Source organism: Mandrillus leucophaeus, unplaced genomic scaffold (assembly GCF_000951045.1).
Source record: "Mandrillus leucophaeus isolate KB7577 unplaced genomic scaffold, Mleu.le_1.0 Scaffold198, whole genome shotgun sequence".
In the NCBI taxonomy this organism is placed as follows: Eukaryota; Metazoa; Chordata; class Mammalia; order Primates; family Cercopithecidae; genus Mandrillus; species Mandrillus leucophaeus.
The window spans coordinates 5,193,502-5,220,979 of record NW_012102009.1 but is presented as its reverse complement, the minus strand read 5'-3'; the positions used below and the strand labels follow the sequence as shown (position 1 = coordinate 5,220,979).

The following is a 27,478-nucleotide window of genomic DNA, read 5'->3' as shown; positions in this document are numbered from 1 at the left end:
AACCCGGATGTGACTGTTGATTCTCATTCTTTTACTTGGTCCATTCAAATCTGACATCTCTATGCTATCTCAGGACTGATTAGAGATTGTGCTTTCTCCTGTCTTGTAAGTTTGTCCTTCATCTCTTCGGACTTGGCCTGCTTGTTTATCTGCCTTCTTCAAACTCTCCACAGATAACTCGCAGAGCTCTCAATCCTGTCATGTGAATAAACTAACACACCTACTGTAATACTAAAGTCTAGAAGAGTGGATAAACTAACATACTTACTGTAATACTCAAGTTTAGAACTAAGAAGTTTAAAAATCTAGTTAAACAAAGAATCTACTCCATCACATACACTTGGCAGAATCCAGCTCTTGTGAATTCTAACTTCAGTGATCCCTTATGGATTGCTGTAAAAATTACCCCTTCCAATCTAGAGGAGACCTTACAGATTCAGAATTCCAACGATCTCTCATTTCACAGGTCACAAAATCAAGGCCATGATGATTAAATGGCAACCAAGGTCACACAACTACTTAGTGGTAAGCCAAAGTGAGAAGACAGGTTTCCTGAGAAAGAGGCTAGAAGATAAGCTCTGCACCACTCTGCCTGGGTTAGAGATCCTGTTACGCCAACTTTACACTATCTCTTGTGGGAATTTTCCACACCTGGTGCATTCCAACCCTCCAGTCTCTTCAGAGCTTAAAATAGTCCAGTTGCCAGACAACTGTTTATCTACTTTGAGCCCCATGGAACGAGGAGTGGGGTGAAAGTGAGTCTTGGAAAACTAGAATAGATTTCGGTGAGTAAAATTCACATCCCCTGGGTTTTGAAGGTCTCAGGAGCAATCAGTAACTTGGCTTAGTTTTCAATACCAGGCAGATAGCCAGGAAAGAGGAGGCCCAGCTTATAGAATGAGAAATGATGATGAGAAAGAAATGGGAATAAGAAAACTTTCTTTTAAAAAACACACAGAAACCAATATGTTCTGCCATCACAGTACAGGTATCAATGGCTTTTGGAACAGATCTGCTTCAGCTAGATGGCTAAAAATAGTAATCTTATAAATGGAAACAACATTAAAATATTTGTATGAGAAGCAATATAGTCTAATGACTAAAAGCACAAACTCTGGAGTTTGACAGTTGTTCATGTCCAAACAAGGCCTCTCACCAGTTGTGCAACTCTTGGTAAATTACATAACCTCTTGGAGTCTGGTTCTCTCATCTGGGGAAGAAAAAGTGCTAATCCTTTTCAGATAACTGGACAATTGAGAGAGCTTAAAAAGGAGGATTTAAGTTGGTATCTAACATAGATTAGCATTTAACAGAAGGCAACTGAAGGAAACTCCTGACTAACACTATAGAACCCAAGCTGAGGAGCTCTCTAACACCTTGGAGAATTCTACCACCCATTCATGCAGCCTTAGAGAGATCAAAACTAGCTATCCCAGTGATTCTTGCAGCATGGCAGCATGAGTAACTCAGCAGATCTTCACCCCACAACGTATTTAGTGGGAAAAATTATTTTTAAAAAATAGTTTAATGTCTTTCAAAACTGTCCTAAGGGCATACAGCAATGGATAACATTCATACAAGAAAATTTACCAAGTCTTGATGAGAACAGTAAGATTCTGTGGCATCTGGGTCATGATCTGCTTTCCGCTCCTACCCCCAGCTCCATGTTACAGAAACTCTACTACAGGTACTCTATTCTGACCAAGTGCAGACAAGAACATGAGAGCTTCCTCTCCACCCAATTCTCAATTTAGGGCAATAGTTTCACCTTTGGAAGGACAGGCTACCAGTGTTTCTCATTCCCCAACCCCATTACCTTGTGGCAGAACCTCTGTTCTAGTCAAGCAATGCCAAGAGAACTGAGGCGCCATTCCTCTACCCAAGTCCTACTCATAGGATAGAAACTCCACCCTAAGTAGCCATCAAGAATACTAAGACTCTGATCACCCCTTTCTCAGCTCAGTCATAGGAGGTGGTCCCACACTGGAAGCTGCAAGCCAACAAGGCTGAGAACTACCTCCTTCTCCCTTCTTATCATCTTATCATCCACTAGGGATATCACTCTGGGTGCCACTGGGTGGTGCCACTATCACTGCTAGCTCCCATGGAGTAGCACGAATGTTCTCCCAGAGGAAGAGAAGTCATAAGGATGAAGAGCTCCATAGTTCTTATTGATGTTAGTGACTTCGTTTAGTGCAGAGAATGGAGAATTCCCTGCCTAAGGGTGTTGCTGAAAATAATGGAGAGCTTGGCGAAGAACAATTAAGGGAGTGCTGGTAGCTTCATGATACTGCTAGCAACAAGCAAAATGGCAGAACCACCATAGCTTTAACAGAACGAAAGAAAGAAACAACCAAGAAGGGCCTTCCTGGGATCCCAGTAAACCCTGGGGGTTGAAAAGCTACACACATGTCCTAGGCTATACCTACTCAGGAACAATCAAAACAACACGTGAGTCAGATTTGAAAACATTTCCCAAGCTGCACACAGATTCGTCAACAAAGGGCAGAAGCCTCACTCACTCAAAGTGTTTAAGTACAAGCTCTGAGCAAACACTGGCTAAAAAATAAGCTATTCTGACCCTGGAGAAAATACTACTAAGCCATGCTTAAAAATAAAATTACTTGCATTCTGGTAATCTGGAAGGCTGTGTGCATGCCCAAGGCCGCACCCTCGCAGAAGTGATTAGACAAGGAACTTCCAAGGCATTTGGCCTTGGCCAAAGTTGGGAGAAAAAATAGACTTCTTAGGTTGTAATAACAGACTCCAAGTCACAAAAACATCCAATGGCAAAGAGTAAAAACATAACTGGCTAAAGGAACCTAAGCATAACCTTTGACCAGTAAGTGGTTTATGCAGACCTATGGGTGACTCATAGGGAACCCAACTAAAAGAAAAAAAAAACAATCTAAACAGGATTTTCAGAAGCTGAACAGTGTAAGAGAAATAGATGTCACAGAGTTAATACATTCAAGCGATTAAACAAATGAACGACCAAGTAAATGGAGGGGGGAAAGGAAGGAAGATGAGTCAGTATCCAGAGTTGCCATAAAACATTAGTTTAAATATTCAGGCTTTCTGTTTTTAAAACTATGGCATAAAAAGATACAACAAAGTATAACCCATACACAAGAAAAAAAGAAGTAGGCAGTAGAAACTGTCTTTTAGGGGGTCCAGATGTGGGATATAGCAAACACTTCAAAGCAGCTATTATTGAAATATTCAAGGAACTAAAAGAAACCATACTTAAAGAACTAAAGGCAGATATGATGACAACATCTCATCAAATAAAAAAATATCAATAAAGTCACAGAAATTATTTTTTAAAAAGGCCAAAGAGAAGTTATGGAGTTTAAAAGTATAGTAACTAAAGAGACAAATTCAGTATAGAGGCTCAATAGTAGCTTTAAGCTAATAGAAGAAAGAATCAGTAAGTTTGATGATAGATTGATAGAGGTCATACAATCTGAAGAACAAAGAAAAAAAAGAATAAAGAAAAATGAGCAGAGCCTAAGAGAAATATGGGACATCATTAAATCACCAACACACAATAAATGGAAGTATCAGAAGGAGAGGAAAAAGAAAAAAGGGAAGAAAAAAAATTGTGGCAATAATAGCTGAAAACACCTCAAATTTGATGAAAAACTTCAATCTACACACCCAAGAAAATCAACAACCTCCAAGTAAGATGAGAATAAAGATATACATACCTAGATACATTAGAATCAAAATAACAAAAATCTAAAAGGAAAAGAAAATCTTGAAAGCAATAAAGAAGATATGATTCATCACATACAAGGAAACCTCCAAAACAGTAATAGCCGACATCTCATCAAAAACAATGTAGTCCAGGACAGGAATCGTGGCTCCAGCCTGTAATCCCATCACTTTGGGAAGCCTAGGCAGGTAGATCACCTGAGTCCAGGAGTTCGAGACAAGCCTCTCCAAAATGGTGAAATCCTGTCTCTATTGAAAATACAAAAAAATTAGCTGGGCATGGTGGTGTGCACCTGTAATCCCAGTTACTTGGGAGGCTGAGGCAGGAGAATCACTTGAACCGGCAAAGTGGAGGCTGCAGTGAGCTGAGATTGTGCCATTGCACTCCAGCCTAGACAACAAGAGGGAAACTCCATCTCAAAAAAAAAAGAAACAATGGAGTCCAGAAGGCAATGGGATGGATAATGTATTCAGAGTGCTGAAAGTAAAAAAAAAAGAAAAAAAGAAAAGAAAAACAAACCTGTCAACTAAGAATCTCATGTCTAGTAAAACTATCTTTCAAAACTGAAGTTTAAATAAAGAGATAAAGATGAAAAAAGGCTTAGAGAATTTGCTGCCAGAAAAATCTAAACAAAGTTTTTCTGCCCAAAAGCAAGTGACAGCAGTGATTTAGACCCTTATCCTTACAAACATAAAAAATTATAATAAGATACTATAAATAACTGTACACCAACAAATTACATGACTTAGATAAAACAGATACATTTCTCTAAAGACACAAGCTACTAAAACTGACTCAAGAAGAAACTGAAAATCTGATTAGACAAGTAAAGAAATTGAATTAATAATTAAAAGTCTTCCGACAAAGAAAACCCTGAATGAGATTGCCTCACTGAATTCTACCAGAAATTTAAAGAATTAATAGCAGTCATTTGTAATCTCTTCCAAAGGATGGAAGATAAGGTGACACTTTGCCACTGATTTCATGAAGCCAGTCTTACTCTGATACAAAAAAAAAGACATTACAAGAAAATGAAACTACAATCCAATATCCCTATGGATATAAATGCAATATTAAGCAAAATACTACCAAACTGAATTCAGCACCATATAAAAAATATTATGTATTATAATCAAGTGGGGTTTATACCAGTAATGCAATGTTTTTTAACATCTGAAAATAAATTAATGTAATGCACTGAATTAAAGGAGAAAGAATAGCCTTTTCAACAAATGAAGTTGAGACAACTGAATGACCACATTCAAAAGAAGAAAGCTGAAGCCTTATCATTTACCATATACAAAAATTAATGCAATTAATTCACAGATATAAATGTAAGGATAGCAGCCATAAAATTCTTAGAAGAAAATATGAGATGAGAGTAAAGATATACAGACCTAAATACATTACAATAGTAGTAGTAAATGTTTGTGACTATGGTATAGGCAATGGTTTGATATGACACCAAAAGCACAGGCAACAAAGAAATAAAATAAATTAGCTGGACTAAATCAAAGATTAAATATTTCTGTAGCGAATATTACCATCAAGAAAAAAAAAACACAATCCTCAGAATGGAGAGAACATTAGTAAATCAAATATATGAAAAGGGACTTGTATACACAATACATAAAAAAGCTTTTAAAACTCTATAATAAAAATCTCATTGTCCAATTAAAACCTGGGCAATGAATTTGGATACACATTTCTCCAAAGAAGGTAAACAAATGGGTGAGTGAGAACATAGAAGGATGCTCAACATCACTTGTCATTAGGGAAATGCAAATCAAAAGCACAATGAGATACCACTCCACACCCACTAGAATAGCTATAACCAAGAAGTCAGATAATAACAAGTGTTGACAAGCATATGGAAAAATTAATACATTGTCAGTGGGTACAAAAAACTGTGCAGCCACTTCAGAAAACACTTTGGCAATACCTCATAAAGTTAAACACAGAGCTGGTATATGACCCAACAATTCTACTTCTTGCTTTATACCCAAGAGGAATGAAAACAAATGTTCACATGAAAAACTTGTGCATGAATGTTCACAGCAGCTCTATTCATAATATCTAAAAGGTGAAAATAATCTCAATGTCCATCAACTGATGCATGGACAAATAAAAATGTGATACATTCATAAAATGGAATATTACTGAGCAATAAAAAGAATGAAATACTGAAACATGTGACAACATATGAACCTGGAAAACAGTATGCTACATGAAAAAAAGCATTCACGAAAGATCATATAATGTATTATTCCATTCACATAAAATGCCCAGAATAAGCAAATCCATAAAGACAGAAAGCAGATTAGTGGTTTCCTAGGGCTGGGATATAGGTAGACTGGAGGATGACAGCTAATAGTCACAGAGTTTCTTTTTGTGGTGATGAAAATGTTCTACAATTAGATTGTGGTGGTTGTACAACTCTGTGAATATACTAAAAATCGCTTGTACATTCTAAATGGGTGAACATCATAGTATGTGAATTATATCTGGATAAACAATGTTTTAAACTGACAATGTACTTCTACACTGGCCCTTTCTCTTGGCATCCAAAAAAGTCAAAAGAATAGAAACTCATTCTTCTGCCACTGGAAATTAGCCCATGGATATATTCAAGGCTAACTGATAGCTCCCTGATGACTGGCTATATATCTCTGATCTGGGCATTTATTGTATATTATCTGATAAAGTTGATCCAGGGTGCTTATAAGTAAAGGTAGAACTCAACCTTGGATAATTCCTTAAAGTAGAAACCTCAGTTCTATAAAAATAATTAAATCAATTCAGAGTGCAATGTTCTATTCTCTATTTCATTAATTCTAAAAAATAATTCACACTGAGGTCACTTGGAAGAAGTCATAGTTTTTGTATCCTGTTTATATATATTTCAATTATCCATAGAATGATGCTAATGTTTAACTAGATAGCAATTACAAAATGATAGGGCTGGTAAGTATCATGGACCAGTAGCTACAGATTCTACATTTAAAAAGCGATCCAACATGATCAGTTCTCTTTCACAAAAGAAACAGAAGTAAAAAAAAATGGGAGGACAAAAAAGGGTAGAGAACTCATTAAGCCAATGGAATAAGAAATTATCCAAATTATAATATGAATCATGCATATTGTACTCAATTACACCAAGGGACATTAGTTTTATAAAATGCAAATCAAACTGAAAAGACAAACAATACCTTCTGGAGGAGTCCCAATGCTGCTGCCAAGACCCAGAATGGCTATCTTATGAATTCTTGGCTCCAGCATCACAGCCGATTCTTCTCCCCTCTCCCAGTGGGGTATTCTCACTGGCTCCAGGTGAACATTCTCCAGCCCATCTTGCTGCAGGTTTTGGTACATAATTTGGATGGCTTTTTCTAGGTTCTTGGAGCCACTCAGTCTGGGTCCAACAGTATCAACCAGAAGTGCCAGTCGCTCATAGGATCTGTTCTGGGCTTTACCATAAATAGCTAGGTTGATAATTGCTTTAGCAACATCTCCATAGCTGGCTATTTCTTCTTTTATTTCTTGAAAAGTCCTCTTAGAGATGCCATTCTTGTATATAGCTTTCCCAGAGCACAGGGATAAAAGGTGAGCACCACCAAAAAATGCGAAGATAAGGAATTTCATTTTTTTCCAGTTGGTTTTCTTGTTAAGATAATCTACATAAATAAGAAACATTATGTTTTAAGGGAAAAGAATCTCACAGCTACCTGTTCATAACCCAGGGACTGCTTTTCAAGCAGCATTCCGCTTCCCTTCCCAACCACTGCCCAACATCCACCATCAAATTCGGGCACTGTTACTCTGAGGAATGAACAAGAGGCAATGATTGACCTCCCTTAAAACTGTAGAATCACGTGTTACCTATTAATCCTGTTTAAAATATGCTAAAAGGATAAATCAAGAAAAGAGCTGGGAAGGAGAGAAAGAAGTGGTGGTAGCAGTGATAGGGCTAAGGCAGTGTTACCTGCTGTATAGTCTCCTAAATAGAGTATAATCCAAATGGGTATCCTTGCTCCCTCTGCCAGGTGTGTCCTCTCCTCTTTGCCTGTCAGACTCATCCACTGAGGCCCTCTCAACTGTCATCTGTTCTCAATACTTTTACCAATCCTCCCTTCAGAAAAATAATTGCTTCTTCATCTGTGCTTGAAAAGTACTTTATACTTATGTCCAAAAGATATTCATTGGAAGCCACTAGATGCCACAAACTGTGGTATATTTTTAAAAGGAGAAAGTCTAAGCTACTGCAAAAACCAGAGAATTAATAAAAAGACTGGGCTTTGTTACCACTTAACTGTTTGATATCCGCCACCTACATAATAAAAATAATAATGCTAATAACAATAACAGGAAGCATTTATGTAGAGCATGCTGTGTGTCAGACCTTGGGCTAAGTATGCTACATTCATTAATGCATTTAATCCTCACAACAACTCTATTAGGTAGTTTATTATTACCTTTATTTTACAAATGAGGAAACTGGGGCACCAAGAGATTAAGCAGTTTGCCAAAGACACACAAAGGCTTTCTAGCACTACAGTCCATGCTTTAAATAGTGCTACTCAAAGCATGGTTTGTGGGCCATGCCAGTGCACAAACTGTTTTTTACTAATGCACAATAGGTAAATACAGAGATTAAGAGTTAATGTATTCAATGCTGTCCAATATAGTAATCAATTGTCTCATATGGTCACTTCAATTTAAATTAACTAAAATTAAATTAAACTAAGGATTCATTTTCTCATTCACACTAGCCACATTTCAAGTACTCAATAGCTACCTGTGGCTAGTGGCTATTACATTAAGCAGCACAGACAGAACATTCCTATCATGACAGAAAGTTCTATTGGAGATCACTGGTTTAGACACTTTTATATAAACTGTATGTCTGCTACCGTTTGAACATCTTTCCCCTTCAAAACTCATGTTGAAATGTAATTGCGCTTGTGATGGTATTATAAGGTTGGACTTTCAAAAGGTATTCAGGACACAAGGGCTTCACCTTCATGAATAAACTAATGTTATTGCAGGAGGGGGTTTGTGCCTCCTTTGATCTCTCTTATCCCCTCTTTGCCCTCCTTCTGTGCGATGCCTTCTGCCATGTTATGATGTGGCAAGAAACCCTAAAGCCAATAAATTTTCATTATTTGTGAATTACTCTGTCTGTGGTATTCTGTTAAAGCAGCGCGCGCGCACACACACACACACACACACACACACACACAACTAAGACAAAAATTGGTACCAGAGAGGTGGGTTGTTATAACAAATACCTGAAAAATGTGGAAGCGGCTTTGAAATTGGATAATGCGGCGAGGCCGGAAGAATTTGGAAGAGCAACCTAGAAAAAGCCTAGAGTACAATGAATAGAGAATTAAGGGCAATTCTGGGAAGGGCTCAGAAGATGAGATGAGCAAGAGAGAAAGTCTGGAACTTCTTAGAGATTACTTGAGTGATTCTTCTTAGAGATTCATGACCAGAATGCTGACAGAAATATGGACAGTACAGGCAATTCTGACTAAGTCTCAGACGGAAATGAAGAACAATGTATTGGAAACTGCAATAAAGGCCATCCTTGTCATTAAGTGGCAAAGAACTTGGCTGAAGTGTGTCCATGCCTGAGGGCTTTAACAGAAGGCAGAATTTAAGAGTGACAAACTAGAATATCTGATGGAAGAAATTTTCTTTTTGTTTTGTTTTGTTTTGTTTTGAGATGGAGTCTCGCTCTGTCTCCCAGGCTGGAGTGCAGTGGCACAGTCTTGGCTCACTGCAAACTCTGCCTCCCGGGTTCACAGCATTCTCCTGCCTCAGCCTCCTGAGGAGCTGGGACCACAGGTGCCCACCACCACGCCTGGCTAATTTTTTGTGTTTTTAGTAGAGACGGGGTTTCACCGCGTTAGCCAGGATGGTCTCGATCTCCTGACCTTGTGATCCGTTCACCTCAGCCTCCCAAAGTGCTGGGATTAAAAGTGTGAGCCACCACGCCAGCCAGAAATTTCTAAGCAAAATACTGAAGGAGCTGTGTGGCTTCTTTTAAATGTATATAATAGAATGTGAGAGGAAAGAAATAATTTAAAGACAGTACTTATAATTTAAGGGAAGATAGAACATAAAAATTGTGAAAATTCAGAGCCTGGCCATGTAAAGAATAAAAATATGTGCCTAGGCATGCAAACAAAGGGTGTGGCCAAGTAACCATTTGCTAAAAAGGTTTGTATGGCTAGAAAAGAGCCAGGTGCTATTCATCAACACAATGAGAAAATGACCCCAAAGGCACTTTAGGGATCTCTGAGACAAGCTAGAATCTTGAGGGCAAAGTTTCCGAAGAGGCACCCAAGGGACCTTAGAATTCACTGCCCTGCACCTCACCTCCTCAAATGTCTGTTCCCCACATTCTGGTGCAGTGCCCTTAAACTGCTACAGCCATGACTTGAGCAGGCACACGTGCAGCTAAGGCCTCTGCTCCAGAGTGCACAAGCAGTAAATATTGGTGGTATCCACACGGTGCCAATTCTGCAGGCACACAGAGTTCACAAGCTGTGGAGGCATGGCTACCTTCACCTAGATTTTAAAGAAGGTATCAGACAGCCTGGGGATCCAGGTAGAAAACTCCTGCAGGAGCAGAGCTGCCACAAAGAGTCCCCGCTAAAGCGATGTCTAGTGAAGCTGCAGGGGCAGAACCACACCTGAGACTCCTGAACTGTAGACACCAGCACGCAAAGCCAGCACGCAAAGACAGCCCGGGAGAGCTGTAAGCATAAGACTCCAACCATCCAGCAAAGCCTTAGGTGCAGGGCTCTCCAAGTCCTTCGGGGCTCAACCCCTGCCCCAGTGTGTCCAGGAAGCAGGGCAGCATGGAGTCAAAGAAAATTGTTTCTGAGCCTTAAGATTTACTGTTGTTGTCCCCATTGGGTTTTGGACTTACTTGGAACCAGTTACCCCTTCCTTGCCTATTTATCCATTTTGGAATGGGAATGTCTATCCTATACCTGTCCCACCATTGTATTGTGGAAATAGATAACTTGTATAATTTCACAGGCTCACAGCTAGAGGGGAATTTGCCTCAGAATGGATTGTGTTATGTCTCACCCATGTCTGATTTAGATAAGACTTTGGACTTTTGCGTTGGTGCTGGAAAGAATTAAGAATTTGGAGCTATTGGGATGAAATAAGTGCGTTTTGTATGTAAGAAAAACATGCGGGGAGTAATACTGTGTCCCTCCAAATCCATGTGGAAATTTAATTGCCTTCGTAATGGTCTTGGAAGGTGGGACCTTTAAGATGCGTTTAAATCATGATGGTTTTGCCCTCACGAAAGGACAAATGCCTTTATTGAGGGAACGGGTTCTTTATCATGGGAGTGAGTTTACCCCCTCTTGCTTTTTCTCTCTGCCTCTCTTGCCCTTCCACCATGTGATGCCTTTTGCAAAGTTTTGATGCAGCTAAAAGGCCCTCACCAGATGTGGCCCCTCAATCTTGTACTTTTTAGGCTCTAGAATTGTAAACCAATTAATTTCTGTTAGTTATAAACTATCCAGTCTGTGGTATTCCGTTATAGCAGCACAAACTAGACTAAGACAACATCTGTCAAATTTAATGATTTAAAAATGATGCCTCTCTTTGTATGTCTTTTTACTTTCACCTTTCTAATTTATTGTTATTTTGCAAAAGCATTAGTCTATAACAAATTCAAAATTTTCAAAACTGTTCCTTCACTACTAAATTTTAAGAAAAAATTCTAAAATAAGCCAGCATGCAAAGCCTTTAAAAATATGACTCCAACAACTACTTCAACCTTATCTATCCTCCTCCCCCTCTCATTCTCATTCTCTTTCTCTCTCTGACACACACATACATACACATGCATTGCTAAGTTTCTATACATTGAGCCCTTGAAATGTGTTTAGTCCAAACTGAGATGTCTTAGGCTGAGGGCAGTGGCTCATGCCTGTAATCCCAACACTTTGGGAGACTAAGGCAGGAAGACCAGTCTGGGCAATATAGCGAGATCCAGTCCCTAAAAAAAAAAAAAAAAGAAAAGAAAAAGAGAAGAAGAAAGAAAAGAAAAGAAAGGAAGGAAGACAAACTGAAATGTTTTGTGTTAAATATTCACCTGATTTGATTTTAATGACTTAAGCTGAAAAAAAAATATTTCAGATATATTGGGTTAAATAAAATGTGTTATTATTGATTTTACCTGTCTCTTTTTACTCTGTAGTATGGCTATTAGAAAAATTTAAATTGCACATTTGTGTTCATATTTATATTGGACAATAATGCTCTAGCTGCATTGAACTTCACGCTGTTCTTCAAATGCACAGGCTCTTTCGTAACTCTGGGTCTTTACATATGTTCATTCTCTTTTATTGAAAGACCCTTCTCCTCACCTCCTCCCCTTCATCTGGCCAGTGCCTACACTTACTCTTTAGTGAAAATGCTTTAAAAACTACCTCTTCTGTAAAGGCTCACTAAACAACACCCCGGAGTTATTTGCACCATCTTCTGTGTTTCTACCATAATTAACTATGTTATCAGCTAGTATGTTTGTTTATAAACCTGTCTCCCTTACTATCAAAGTCAAGTAGGGTAAATTATTCAACACTGCACCTTCAATTGTTATACTCAAATATAGGCACTCAATACATTTTTATTTAAGAAATAAATGAGCATTTAATCTCTCTAGGTCTTAGCTTCCCTAGACTATAAAAGTACTGGCCTTGCCTCCTTCACAACTAAGCTGTAAGAGTAAAAAGTTGCTATCATATTTAAAATGTTTTGAAAAATTATGAAAACTATACACTGCTGTTGCTTCCCTTTTTATTACAACTATTTACTTGCATAGGGTCCTGGTTTCTAAAGCCACTAAAGCCACTATACTGATACTTGTTTTTAAAAGCTACATTTTGTTAGTTAATAACAAAATTTCACCAGATTGCAATTTATTCTTGAAAGCACATTTTTCCAATGTGGTGTTGGTGCAAAAGAAAAGGTTCATAAGACATCTATTCATTAGCACTAACCACAAATATCTACTTCTCATTAAAAGTTCTCTAAGCATTCTGCAAACATTAATTAACTATTTCACAATACATTTCTAGTGATGGATTAGAATCACATAATGACACCATTGTAGAGATATGTAGGAGAGCTTAGTGATCCCTAGTCCATATCCTTGCTTTGTAGAAAGTTAATTAAGACCTGTGTTTTGATTCCCAGGCAGCAGATAAACCAGAAACTATATTCAACCAGGTAATTTGACTGACTGACACAGACTTCCTGGAGGATTACAAATTGTATTTTTTTTATAGGAAACCATACGCATTTACACGAAATAGAAAATCAATGAGGAAAACCCAAATGCAGTTTGAGGGGCAAATAACTATAATAATATATATATACTCAAACATTCTCATGCATAGAGTACCATGAGAGCAAAAAGAACAACAAAAGGAATGCTGAAAAGCTCTAGAGAAGACATAACATCTGAAGACAGTCTTAGGAAATGGCTCAGCAAGCGGAGAAGAGGGAATGGTACCCTTTCTAGAGGGACTGCCGGAACTTAGGTCATAGTCTAGTTAAAAAAATACCTCCAGAAAATAACATTGCCTAAGTCAGATATCCTTTCGCATGTATGTCACTCGTATTAATAAATAACATGCCTTTTGTTTGTTTGTTTTTGGTTTTGGTTTTGGAGATGGAGTTTCACTCTTGTTATCCAGGCTGGAATGCAGTGGCGCAATCTCGGCTCACTGCAATCTCCGCCTTCTGATTTCAAGCAATTCTCCTGCCTCAGCCTCCCCAGAAGCTGAGATTACAGGTGCCTGCCACCATGCCCAGCTAATTTTTGTATTTTTAGTAGAGACGGGGTTTCACCATATTGACCAGGCTGATCTCCATCTCCTGACCTCGTGATCCACCCACCTTGGCCTCCCAAAGTACTGGGATTACGGGCATGAGCCACCACACTTGGCCATAACATGCCATTTTTGTAATAATACTTAATGTCTCTTTATACGGTCAATTAAATTAATTTTGACACTAAAATGATATAATCACTTTAAAACAGAAACTGAGTGTTATTCTAAATACCTTAACTAGACTGTATTTTCAAATTCCACAAACATAATAATGCTTATTTTTAAAAGGAGGTTAATTTAAAAGATAATCTTTTAAAAAAATTAGTTTTTCCTGAGTATATCAGCAGCACTTTGGAAGATTTACTAAGATTGAAGGCACAAAACAATGAGCTACATGAGAAATCACCTAGAACCCTCAACATAGTGAACAATAAATGGGTGTTAGTTGACTCAAAACCTGGTTTTCCCTGGAATATAATCTAAAAATAATTGATGTAATCCCCAGCTGGAATGCGTAATTATATATCTCTCTAACAGCACTATAGAATTTTATTATTATTGTCTTTAGATAGTTACATTAGCCCAATAAGGTAGTTTTCCATTAATAAATAGTAGAAAATAATATTACTAGTGATCTATACTTGGAGAAGTCACAAAAATGGAACAAGATATTGATATATCACATTCCACTTAAGAAAATCACTATAAGATATAATACGTATTTTTAAAATACAGAAATCATAATCTGATACATAATTTATAAATTCTAAGCAAGAAACAGAAATGTATTATAAAATTAAAATAATGAAATATATAGACAGAATAAAACTTAATCATGATCGGTATTCTAGGGCAACCTTAAAAAGTTATTTCCTGGCCAGGCTGGTGGCTCACGCCTGTAATCCCAGCACTTTGGGAGGCTGAGGTGGGCGGATCACGAAGTCAGGAGATCAAGACTAACACGGTGAAACCCCATCTCTACTAAAAGTACAAAAAATTAGCCAGGTGTGGTGGTGGGCACCTGTAGTCCCAGCTACTCGGAAGGCTGAGACAGGAGAATGGCGTGAACCTGGGAGGCAGAGCTTGCAGTGAGCCCAGAAAAAAAAAAAAGTTCTTTCCTAAGACACAGACTTAGGGTCACTATACATTGGAAAATTCATTCTAGATCTGGAGTCAGTTCAAAGGATGATGATCAAGGGCCATCAGTTTGTTGGCATGAAATGACCAAAAACACTTGTTTACTTCAGTGTGAAACTTTTAGGGAATAACCATATAGGTAACAATGGCTTATCTGGAAATTTTGAGGAATTTCATATGTTGTCCTTATCTCGATGTGGCAATGGATGAATTATCTATGCTAAAGAGACAGTAGGTAGTGAAGATCAGAGGAATGGTGGCGGGCGCCTGTAGTCCCAGCTACTTGGGAGACTGAGGCAGGAGAATAGCGTGAACCCGGGAGGCAGAGCTTGCAGTGAGCCGAGATCGCGTCACTGCACACTAGACTGGGCGACAGAGCGAGACCCTGTCTCAAAAAAAATAAAAAACCAAAGTAGATGTTTTCAAGCAAATCTTGGGGAGTACGTCCTTCCTATTGCTTCTGTACCTTCCACCATTTTCCCCAACTCATCATCTACCTACTTGTCATTTTCTCCATAGGCCATATACTGTAAAGTTGCCATGGGGATGAAAAAAATGCTGTGAAAGTCATCTGTGCCTATAAAAGATGCAATTCATTTACAAAGACACTCAAGATTTTCTTCCATTTAAAATCCTTAAAATACTAATAAACTAATTGAAAAAAAACTCTACTGCTCTCTCAAGAAATTATAGGACTACTTGAAATGTCTAAATTTAAACTACACAACATTTTTTAGTATTCCTTATTCTTATAAACAAAAGGTTGAAGTTATTGTTTCTTCACTTGAATTCAAAGTATGGAACTATCAAATGTTATACCCTTCAAAATGTTAAACAACTACTCTTTTAAAAAACCCATGCTGTATCATGCTTTTGAATTCAGAAGTTATATATTCAAAGGCAACTTTGGAGCACTGTTTGAAAAAGATTTGCTTTTCATATATTGTCTTCACAGCCCATAGTTACAGATTATCTTTTTCACAAAAAAGAGATAAAATTCTTTATAATGTCATTTTCTTTCTTTTCTACTTAAATCTGGAAGCAAACTCAAGCAAAATCTACATTTCTCATACTGTGAATTATATTCTAATAATAGGTTTATATTTTGAGGAAACAAAACAAAGCCCTTTGATTCTATTTCTAAATATTTCTCCTAAAAATTATCATTTGAAAATGTCTCAGACTATAATAAAACTACCAGAGTGAATAGACAAACAGAAGTGGAAAAGAACACAGTGGAAAGAGAATGTGCTAAAAGACAGAGGGAGTAAGATTTAAAGGCTGAGATTTATTGATCTTTTATCGTGCCAGTTACTTTTTCTTCTATACTACTTACATGAAAACTTAAATATTTCCCCTAAACCCTCCATTCCTGAACAGGATTCACTGATATAAACTTATCCCTCAGTCTTCAGTCTAGAATGTGTAACAGACAGAAAGTCCAGAAGTGCTAAATCCTAGCACAGACACTGGCACACCAAAGTTCACTTCCCAACTTCTGATAACATTCCTGGATTTATGGTAGTTAGCCCTTTAAGTATCTTAAGGAAGATTTTTGCCTTTATTAAATTCAAAGCTCACATAATACTGAGTTTCCATTTCCCATAGCTTACATTCCAATTATTTATTCAGTCACTCAAGAAAGCTTATTGAGAACTCACTATATGCAAGGAATTCTGCAAGAATTTAGGAAAAGATATAAACATAAGGAAAACCCAGTTCCTACTATAGGTAGACACTTCATTCCCTATTCAATATCCATTCCCCCTTTTCCTTGCTAACCAACTTCCACTTGGTTTGGAGTACAAAGTGTCCAGTCCCATTAATCTAAGCCAGTTGTTTTTAATATGGATGATGGTGCCCCTAGGGGCCATTCTGAATATGTGGGGGGAGCACTTTTACTTGTCACCATGGTATGGGGATTCTACTGGTAACTAGTTGGCAGAGGCCGGGGACACTAGACATACAGCTATGTGGGGGACAATCTGTGTATTAAGAACTCTCCTACATTCCAAATAGCTTTCTAAATGTGAAAAACCTATTACCTTGGCCTTGAACATAACTCTATTGTGTATACGAATACACAATTGTTGTTGCGCAGTTTTGATGCAAGTTGACTCTTTCAAGAAACAACTATCTTGTATATCAAGAGAAGACTATGCTGTGTTTTGTGCCTAACTTGACCCAAAATTGGTCATCTTTTCAATAAAACACAAATGAATATGCTGCCTATGGTACTGGAAACACCATTACTATACCCTTGTATCATCTGTATATGTTGCTGTCACATTCACCATGCAAGAATCTGACTTCTTCACTATGTCTTCTAGTGCAGTCATGCCTTAGAATTCACATTTTGAAATAATTATAAATTACTTTCCTTTAATTGTTCCTTTATATTACAGTTAGGATAATATATTTATTTAAAAATATACATAAGCAGATTGTCTATGATGTTTATTTCAGAATAAAGGAGGCATTACAAATTATTTTTTTAAAAAAAGAGGAATTATGTCTAATAGCATGGGAAAGTACATATTTAAGTGAATTCAACAATTTTCCTCCCACTCTTCCAGCCAACCTTCCAGCCAGAGGAGGCCTCGTGACCCAGTTTTACCCAAACAGACCCAGACAGAAGCACCTGAGAAGAAAGTGGTCATGTTTCTAGAGCTGTATCAGCTATTTATAACCATGATGGCGAGTCCTAGAGAACTGGTCTTGCCATCACTGAGCAGCTGAACCAACACTAGCATCACCAACTTTCCCGTATGTGAGAAAAATAAACTCTTTGTTTTAGCTGCTAAGTCAGATTTTCTGTTCCATGTATCTGAATACATTTCCAACTTATATACTACTTTTAAGTGCTTCTTGGGGATCCATAATTAAATATATTGTTATACTACTTAACACCACAAGCAAGGCCTATGACTATGCTGTGTTTAGGATCTCAGGTATGGTCCACCTAGATTTCCCAAAGTACTTGAAATTCTAAATATCCAACACCAAACTCAGAATCTTCCTTTCCAAACTTGCTCTCCCTTTATTCCCCACCCTAGTCAATAAGTTAGAAATGACTGAGGGGTTTTTTTGGATTCTTCTTTTTCCCTCAGGAAGAACAGGTGAACACTTGGCAAACCCTGCCTGTAATTCTGCCTTCAAATTCTTTCTTGACTAACTTCCCTCCTCTTCACTCTTACCATCACTTCCCTAGCTCACAACCTCATTATCACTCATGTGACACATTTCTGCACACATCTCACTGCCTTAAACAGAGGTCCTTTTCCAACTCATCTGCCATATTGCCACCAGATTTATCTTAAGCACAGATCAAAGGACACCTTGGCTTAAAACATCTGTCCCCACTATTTACTGTTCAGTACTATGGTTATCAATTGTACTATGGTTTGAGATGGTGTCCCCTCCAAAATTCATGTTGAAACTTTTCTTTTTTTTTTGTTCTTGAGACTGAGTCTCACTCTGTTACCCAGGCTGCAGTGCAATGGCACAGTCTCGGCCCACTGCAATCTCTGCCTCATGGGTTCAAGTGATTCCCCTGTCTCAGTCTCCTGAGTAGCTGGGATTACAGGCATGCACCACTGTGCCCAGCTAATTTTTCTATTTTTAGTAGAGACAGGGTTACACCATGTGGGTCAGGCTGGTCTCAAACTCCTGACCTCAGGGGATCTGCCCACCTCAGCCTCCCAAAGTGCTGGGATTAGAGGTGTGAGCCATCATGCCTGGCCCATGTTGAAATTTAATCCCCTGCAACAGTATTAAGAGGTGTGGCCTTTGGGAGGTGATTCATGAGGGCTTTGCCCTCATGCATGGGATTAATACCTTTATGAAAAGGCTAGAAGTTGAAGGAAGCACTCTCTTGCTCTCCTGTCCCTTCCATGTGTGAGGATGTAGCATACATCCCCTCCAAAGGATGCAGTCACAGGGTTGCCATCCTGGAGGCTGAAAGCAGCCCTCATCAGACACCTAATGCTGGTGCCTTGATCTTAAACTTCCCAGACTCCAGAACTGTGAGAAAACAAATTTCTGTTCTTTTTAAATTATCCAGTCTCAGGTATTTTGTTACAGCAGCACAAACAAACTAATACTTTTCTAGTCTTCACAACAATTCTTTGTTGTTTCCCTACCTTTATATCGTATCCCCACCAGGCTGTTTAACAGTCTGTGAAGTTACAGACATTCTTTATACTGGTCTGATTTTGCTCATACTGTTCCCTTTGTTGAAAGTTCCCTTTAATCCTTTCTCCATTTGGAGAAATCACAATCATGATGCAAGATCCAGCTCACTAGTCTCCAACTACCAGGCAGAACTATTTCCTGCCTTTCCAATTGCACATTGTATGCTACCATTTTTGTGTCTGTCATCCTGCTAGACTACATCACTTAATGGCAATAATATTTTACTTTTATAAAATTCACCAAGCATGTTCTCTACAACGAATGTGTTTATTTGTCTTTGCATATTAAACAAATAGCACAATATCTATTAATATTTATAGAATAAATGAATAAATTCATCAAACAAGTAGTTATATTTCACAATAGAATTATACAGCTCTGATTCATCATTTTAACAATCACTTTTTCTGCACCAGACATTTATTTGCTCCTTTAAACTACAGTCTATCCAGAAGTTTCTTTGATAAAGGGAGTAAACAGACCTGGGACCTGGTCCTGGCTGTTCCTCTTTAGACGCTTGACCTTGAACAATGTACTTGAAATCTCTCTTTATATTTAAAAATGGGGTTGCATTTCTGCTGTAACATTCTATTATGGATTTTCTTAAATAATTAATATCAATTACACTTTTCTTTACACTCCATGTTAGCACTTAACTAAATCGCCTTATACCAAACTCTTAACTGTTTCATAGTTAAAAATCACCACTTGATCTACTGTTTTGCTGTCTCCTGCAACCAGCCAGCTGAAATTGAACTCACACAGATCAATAAGGGTGTCCTTTGTCCCTAACTCCAATGAAAACATTTCCATTTTGATCATATCTGACAAGTGAAACATTTTATATTGTTGACTGCCTCTCCTTCCAAATACTTTTTCCTCTCACCCTGCTCTGCTTCTCACTCTCTTCTGCAGGGTCCCTTTCCCCATCTGTCCTTTAAGTTTTAGTAATTCCTAAGGCTTTCTCCTTGATCTTCTTGTCCTACTACATACTTTAACTGGCAAAGTCATTCACACCAAGGCACCATCTATCATTTGAACTCATCTATAAGTGAATGAGCTCTCTCAGGTTGGACATCCCACAGACACCCCAAACTCAATACGTCCACACCCCTGTCATGAGTTTTCCTCCAGAGTCTGCTCTTCTCCCAGACTCTCCCTTTTGGTGCATGGCACTTCCACCACCCCATCATCTGGGACCATTTTGGACACCTCACTCTCTTTACAACTCTATAGTCAGTTAATCAGTAAGTGCTCTTAAATTTAACTCCTAAGTAGCCCCCAAACCCATCCCTTCCCATGGGCCTTCCTCTCCACCTTCGTTTCAGTCATCTTGCTTCAACCTGAACTACCACAATAATCTCCTAACTGATCTCCCTGCCTCCAGCCTCCTCTTCTCATATGTTCTCTTTGTTACAACAGTTATCTCTCTTCAAAAGAAATTCATTTTTTTCCTCCTTTGTTCAAACGCCACAGCATTCAAGATATACCCTGCTCATACCTCTACTTATACCTCTGATAACACTCTACTGCATTTTCCTCCTTAAATGTCTCTGTCTCCCACTAAACTGTGAACTCATTGTGGGTAGAGAATGTGTAGAATCCATGTTTGAACTCCTGGGATTTAGTGTGGAACCGACAGTTAGTAGGTATTCATGCCTACTAAAAATGTGGTAGTAAGTGAACATAGGTAGGCAATATAGGAGGTGATACCTGAATTAGTTTTGAAAGGCTCTAGCACAGCCACCAGGCATACGATTAGGGAGGAGAAGTGGATGTACATTCTACACTGAAGAATAGTTCCCTCTTTATAACCCAAAGAACAGTACTGAATACATCTTACATGCTTTGTAAATAGGTACTGTCTTGAGCTGAATCTTTCTGTGTAAACAAATGGTTCCAAAATACAGAACCATTTCTTCTTATAGTCATTCATGTCCTCCTGGGCACCTAACATACTACCTTGCAAAGTAAGCATCCAGACTGTACTTTTTGATATGAGTTTTCCAGTATTTATTTTTCACTTGATGGGGGATAGGAGGGCAATGCAGAAAGAAAGGAAGAGACCAGACATAAGCCTTTGCTTCCACTGCACCCTCAATTCTATCTGCTTAAAAAGAAAAAGTCATGGGGTTTGCAATCCTTAGAAAGTCCCACCTAGAAACAGCTGCTGAAACCTAAATAAAGTCTATAGATTAAATGGCAATTTCCTGGTTTTGACATTCTACTAGAGTTGTAGAGATGTTCCATTGGGGAAGCTAGGTAAAGATCACAATAGAATCTCTCTGTATTATTTCTGCACTTCCATAGTTATTATTTAAAAAAGAAAAAGGAAGTCCTACCTACTTGATTTTTTAAAAGTTTAAACATTTATATATATATACACATATGTGTGTGTGTGTATACATATATGTGTGTGTGTGTATATATATAACAACACTCATTTATATTTCTGGAAATAACCACAGAGTAGTGTACCAGAACTGTGCCTACTTTTATTAGAATCAGACTGCAGGATATGTAAAAAGGACCATTCCAAACTCACCTCTCCTACCATACTGGACTAGAACTCACCTGTATCCAATAGTTTTGCCATTACTTTTCCTAAGAGCCATGATAAGGAAGCTTTATTTCAAATGTCTCTGCTACTGAACATGACATCCTGAATAAAGTATGGGCATTAGAGAAACATGGGAGAAGGAGTACTGAAGAAAGAAAATTGAATTCAACAGTTGTGCAGAGGCAGCTCATGACAGTCCTCCTTCTTGTCTCACTGGTTCTTGGAGTTACTACAGTGATGGAAGTTTAGTGAGATGAGGGGAGCAGGGCAAATGGTATAATGATTCTTTCCTAAAGGGAATCCCAGGAGCTCTGGATGACAAAGTGTGGAGGTGATAACCCGCTGAGAGAAGTCCACCAGTAGACCCCTCTCCTCCCACTGGCCACACTCTCAGACATCATATGGCCATTTCTCTGCTATCCCTCCTCATCCTAGCAACATGGGCTAACTCATTTTGTGTCCCCGACATCTTACTGTTTACATGTGAGGTTTTAGTTTGCCTTCTTAGAAAATTAATCAAGCTCACTTTACTATTCTTTTCTCCACCTTTCTTTTATCCCTTTCAAGTTGCCTGAATGTATAAAACAACAAAGCCTAAATTCTTACTGTTCAAAAGGAGGCATCTTTGCCATACAGCTAGCTGAATGTAACTTGCTTTCGACCTACATCACGATGGGACTGAGACGAACAAATATGAAGCTCGCTTCATGCTGCTTAAGAAACAATGCTGAAACCCCATCTCTATCCACCCACCACAAAAATGCAAAAATTAGGCAGGCATGGTGGCATGTGCCTGTAGTCCCCACTATTCTGGAGGCTGAGGCGTGAGAATCGTTTGAGCCCAGGAGGTGAAGGCTGCACAGAGTCAAGATCACATCACTGCATTCCAGCATGGGCAACAGAGCCAGATCCTGTCTTGAAAAAAAAAAAAAAAAATTCCAATAAACAGAACCAACTACGAACTCTAGACAAATTTTGTATTCATGGCTTGCAAAATCTATACTGAAATCCAAAGAGGATATGAAACAGCTCTTGCTCCTTTTGTTAGCTGAGGATGCTGGGCTGACCATGAGGATGGCTGCCCTGGAGAACAGGGGTCTATGATCTGTGATTCTGTCACACATGCACACACCCACAATCAGCAGTTATAACTAAGCACATGCAATCAATAAGAGTACAGATAAATCATGAAAAACGTACTTAGGAGCCAAACACAGAGTGGGTAGCCCTAGGAATGAGTGATTCTGAGGTCCTACGATCTGAGAGAACTGAAAAATGGGAAGAAAGGAAATGGGATTCTAACCTCATAAAGTGCTAGTTTCCCAAGACTTGGATACCCCCAACATAAGAGTAATAGGAAGTACTTTATTTCTCCCAATAAAACCAGTGAAGCATTTGTCTTCGATCTGGCAACATTAAAAAGCTATTACAAGGCACAGCAGCCTTTCCAGAGACAGGGGAGAGAATATAGGCCTCCTTGAATCAGACGAAGTGCAGAAGTCTTTCAGAGATTCTGCTGCAGAAAACTATAAAGTTGGAGATATATAGATTCAATTACCGTTCAAGCAATAATGGGTTACAGTAAGCTGACTGTACTCATGTGTTTCAATTGCTAAACAGTATGTTTTCCCCATGTTATCTTCCCCTAAACTCGTTAATAACAAGTTCTGAGGAACAGTCTGGTAGAGATACTAGTAATTTCCTTTGGATCATGCCTTTCAGTTTTCCTAACTTTAGCCAGGCTTCCCCATCCCATAAACACTAAAGCAGAAAGCCCCTCAATGAATCTTGATGCAAATATAGTTCTTGTTACAGCCCAAGCCAGAAGGCCTGTTCAGCAAGTCACTTACTGCAAAATTTGCTATTAAACCTGTCAAACAGGCATATATGAAAATACTGCTTCACTAAACAGCTGTTAAGTTTCATGAGCTTAGAAAGAAAACACCGTCTAGCTACACACTGTTAACAAAAATTCACCATTCCGTTTTAAAATCTGATATGCTGGTACAATTTTCGCTAAATCCTAACATTTGCTCTCTGCTATGAAATGGCTGCCACACAGAACCATTTGCAAACACTGACTGAGAACACAAACTTATTTGCAACAGTGTGTGCTCTCCCCTGCAATAGGAACACAGAGCATCTGTTGCTTCAGGCTCTTGCACAGGAAAAAGAGCAGCTCTCCATAGTGTCAAGGGGAAATTAATGCGCCAATTCCTCTCTGTCCCAATGGTCAGACATTAATCAAAGGTTGCAAAAAAAAAGCTGTTAAGCCAAATAGATTAGCCATAATGGAGCTAAAACAATTATTCAAAGTGCTTAATCAGTCAATGTAAAATAAAACTATTGTAGCACTACATCAGGGCACAGCCAGGAAAATTATACTGAGGAGAAAGAACATTCATAAAACAAGTTTTCTAGGAAGTGGCAGAAGTAAGATGATACAGCAGGTGTTTCACAGCAGGAAATTAAAAAGGTAACTTTAAAAAAGGGAATTAGGAAGACACTTGGAGAGAGACGAATTTGGAGTCTGGAATAAAAAGACCATGGTGGAAACTACATCCCAGGCTAGAGGTGAGAAGGGAGGAAAGAACTAGTATAAAGAAATATGGGGCCGCGCACGGTGGCTCACACCTGTAATCCCAGGACTCTGGGAGGCTGAGGTGGGTGGATCACCTGGGGTTAGGAGTTCGAGACCAGCCCAGCCAACATGTGAAACCCTGTCTCTACTAAAAATACCAAAAATTAGCCGGGCGTGGTGGCACGTGCCTGTAATCCCAGCTACTTGGGAAGCTGAGGCAGGAGAATCACTTGAACCCGGGAAGCATCGGCAGAAGTAAGCTGAGATCACATCACTGCACTCCAGCCTGGGCAACAGTGAGAGTGCATCTCAAAAAAAAAAAAAAAAAAAGCATAGGTAGCCAGCTGAAAGGGATTTTTCTTTACCAGCAACTTCTATATCCAAAGACTAATTGTTGAAAAGAGAATCATATTTATCAGGAGAGTCAGTGTATAATTTAAAGGATGATGAGGATGGACTTAAAAAACAAAAGATACTTGGAGCCCAGGTGCCCACTGCCAAAGTGAAAGAGGAAAGGAGAACTGGTTTCCTCTAGGGAGTGCCAAAAACGGCTTGGGAGGAGGACAGAGGGGAATCAAAGGTACCACAGCTTATCTTGATTTTTGTGATTTATTTCCCGAGGTCTCACTGGAAAGACAAAAAGCCCATCTTCAGGTCACTCCAGTCGCTGTTACGGGAAATGAGGTGAGGAAACACTAAGCTGGGAATAGTCAGCCCATAATTGCCTTGAGGTCTACTAAATCTGTGAAGGACCGTCCTACTTCCTAAATGTAGTGCGTTTGATTTCCCTCCAGAGAACGCAGGAAATTGTCCCCTTTGAAACAGATGAGAAGCTTTGGATAACATCAGATTCTATTGGAAAGCCCTCGGGTAATGAGTCGGCAGCTCACAGACTGAACAACAGTGTCTGATACATTTAGTAGCGGATGAGGGGAAGTTTGTTGTGACAGCTGTGCAGGAAAAAAAAATCTGAAGGTTAGGTGGATTTGCAACATAAGAAGGTGATTTCAGTTTGGAAAGAGCACAGTCTTCTTAGGAGCGGAGAGTACACAGAAAAATAAACCAAAGGATACACAGAGCGAGAGAAAGCAAAGTGTACCCAGCTTGCCTTGGAGTTTTCTGCATTGCTTCCCTGCATCAGAAATGCCTGCTGGCCAGTCAGAACGCCCCCTAAAGTCTGTTACACCATTTGCTTTCACGGCAGCTAGGGCCCAGCCAAGAGTGGGAATACTGTACTATTTGTAGGATACACAGCTCCAGAGTAAACCTGAGTTATACTTGAAGATGATTTTATTCTCCACTTAGCATTCAGCTCTCTCCTCTCCACTTGGTTACTAACGCATTCTTTTCTCACCAGTCCCCACAGGCAGGGCATGAGGACAGATGATGGCTGCTGCCTACCCCTGACACACGCACAGGGCCACACTGCTGTTCTGTTCCACACCGCCCTACAGAGGCTGTATTTGATTCCCATCTTCCCTCTGCCTCCAGCGGTTGCTCAGAGGGCCAGCCACTTCCACTGATGAAGTGTCACAGAAGCACACGAAAGACATAAACACAGCCCAAACCAGCATCAGAAGAAAAAGGCCCTAACGAACTAGAAGCAGGAAATAAACACTGAGTGACAGATATGACAACTAAAAGCCCTCCAAAAGTCACCTCTGTGTAATGTGCCACGGAAGTCACACTCCCCACTTGATGGAGGTAGGAGGGGAGGAAAAAAGAAAGGAAAGATGAAAACCAATATTGACCTTTCCCCTAGCAAGCACTGGGCTAAGGACTTTAATATATCTCATCTGATTTAATCCTCAAAAGCAACCGGTAAAGGATGTCATTTCTTCCAAAAGAGAGATTCAGAGAATTTAAGTGATTTGCTCATTGTCATACAGTAGTAAGAGACAATTTCCCCCACTTCTTTGAGGAGGTAACTCTTACTCACCTTTTGGGAAGCCTTGCCTGACCCTCATGGTTTGGACTGGGAGGGCCTCTTACAGGTTCTCATATTACTGTTCAGAACTTTCTCCATCTTACACAACACTTTGCATTAGAATTGCCTGTTTATTTCTCAGCCTCCATCTCTAGACCAAAAGTTCATTGAAGGCAGAGGCAATCCCTTACTTCAGTATCTCCAGGGCTAAATGCATTGCCTGGCCTGTGTGTGCTTGATGAATGGGGGGCCCCAACTGAGAATCCACTGTTCCATGCTGTCTCTGGAATTTTAATTTAACCAAGTGCTTAGCAAAATGGAAAAGAGTGGGTAAGAAGACTTTCAGGATCCTACTGGATAGTCTCCATGGTACTATTATACTACTACTATGTGGAACATGGGTTTGGACCTGTGAAATAGGATGTTTAAATGCAAGTAACTATACAGCATCATGGTATTAACTATTCCCTGGTTGAAAATAAATAAGGCTGAAATGTTTATGTCTGATTATAGGCTTTTTTTTTTTCCCCAGGCTCTTCTCTGTTAAATAATAAGAAGCACTAGTAAGCCCTGCTTTCACCTTTAGAGTCCCACAGACACCAATTATTCACACTCAATGTCACAACTTCAAAATGTTTAAGATGCTCTGAACTTTGGTGGGTTCTTTCTTTTAGAGATGGGAATGAAAAGAGAGCCACATCACCTTGGCCCATGTGTTTGAAAGTCATTATAGCTTCTCCACCATAGAACCCTGCAATCCTGCTCCAGCAGTCCTGTTCCAATGTCTGTTTCCAAACTAGAAAATACATGACTTGACCACCAGGAATGCTTGTACCAAGTCCAAGGCCAGAGCAGAGTGGCTCTGTCTGGGCTATCGCCCCTAATGCTCTGTCAATTAGCAAAGTCTAATCAACCCAGAAAACCAGCAAAAAGAGGTCACCCAAACAACTAAGTCCAGACTGCAATAAATCTGCTTCTAGTTACTGTTCTTTCTTGTTCCAGACAATTTAGGTACAGATTTTAACAAAGGCAGGTGCAAAGGCTGGTTTTACTGAATTTCACACCCAGTTGGGGAAGCCAATTGTGGACTTGAAAAAAGTAGCCTCTAGCAACTAACTAGAACCAAAGCTGAACGTACAATTTAATTCAAAGGTACTGAACTCTACAGAAAAAAGTCAACCTTTCTCAATTCGTCTTGGCATTTGGGTGGTTTCATGCTGTATTTTGGGGCTCTCAGTAAGCACTGTGAAGAGTCTCTTTTTAGTCCCCTGTCTGAATTGGCTACTTCCTAAAGTATACAAGAAAAATAGTTGTCCAAGTGCCATTGGGATAGGGGAAATTTTAATAGGCCTGAACATTGATCAGTAACAGTCTTGTAATTTTTCACTTTAGTCTTGGGTTTTTCATATTTGGCCCAAATTTTTTTTATCACTTTTTTAGCAGCTGTATTGAAATATAATTAACATATAACAGACTGTGCATATTTAAA

General features: G+C 39.0%; 1 protein-coding gene across 2 annotated transcripts in view; it reads right to left on the bottom strand.

Moving 5' to 3' along the window:
* The window catches only part of CPQ (carboxypeptidase Q), a 313,593-nt gene that overhangs the window by 171,642 nt on the left and 114,473 nt on the right, over positions 1 to 27,478 (bottom strand). For both annotated transcript variants that reach the window (XM_011978677.1, XM_011978678.1), the window contains one exon: positions 6,928 to 7,392. In XM_011978677.1, the coding sequence (XP_011834067.1) occupies positions 6,928 to 7,360 (433 nt within the window). In that variant the 5' untranslated portion in view covers positions 7,361 to 7,392. The remainder of the gene's footprint in view (positions 1 to 6,927; positions 7,393 to 27,478) is intronic.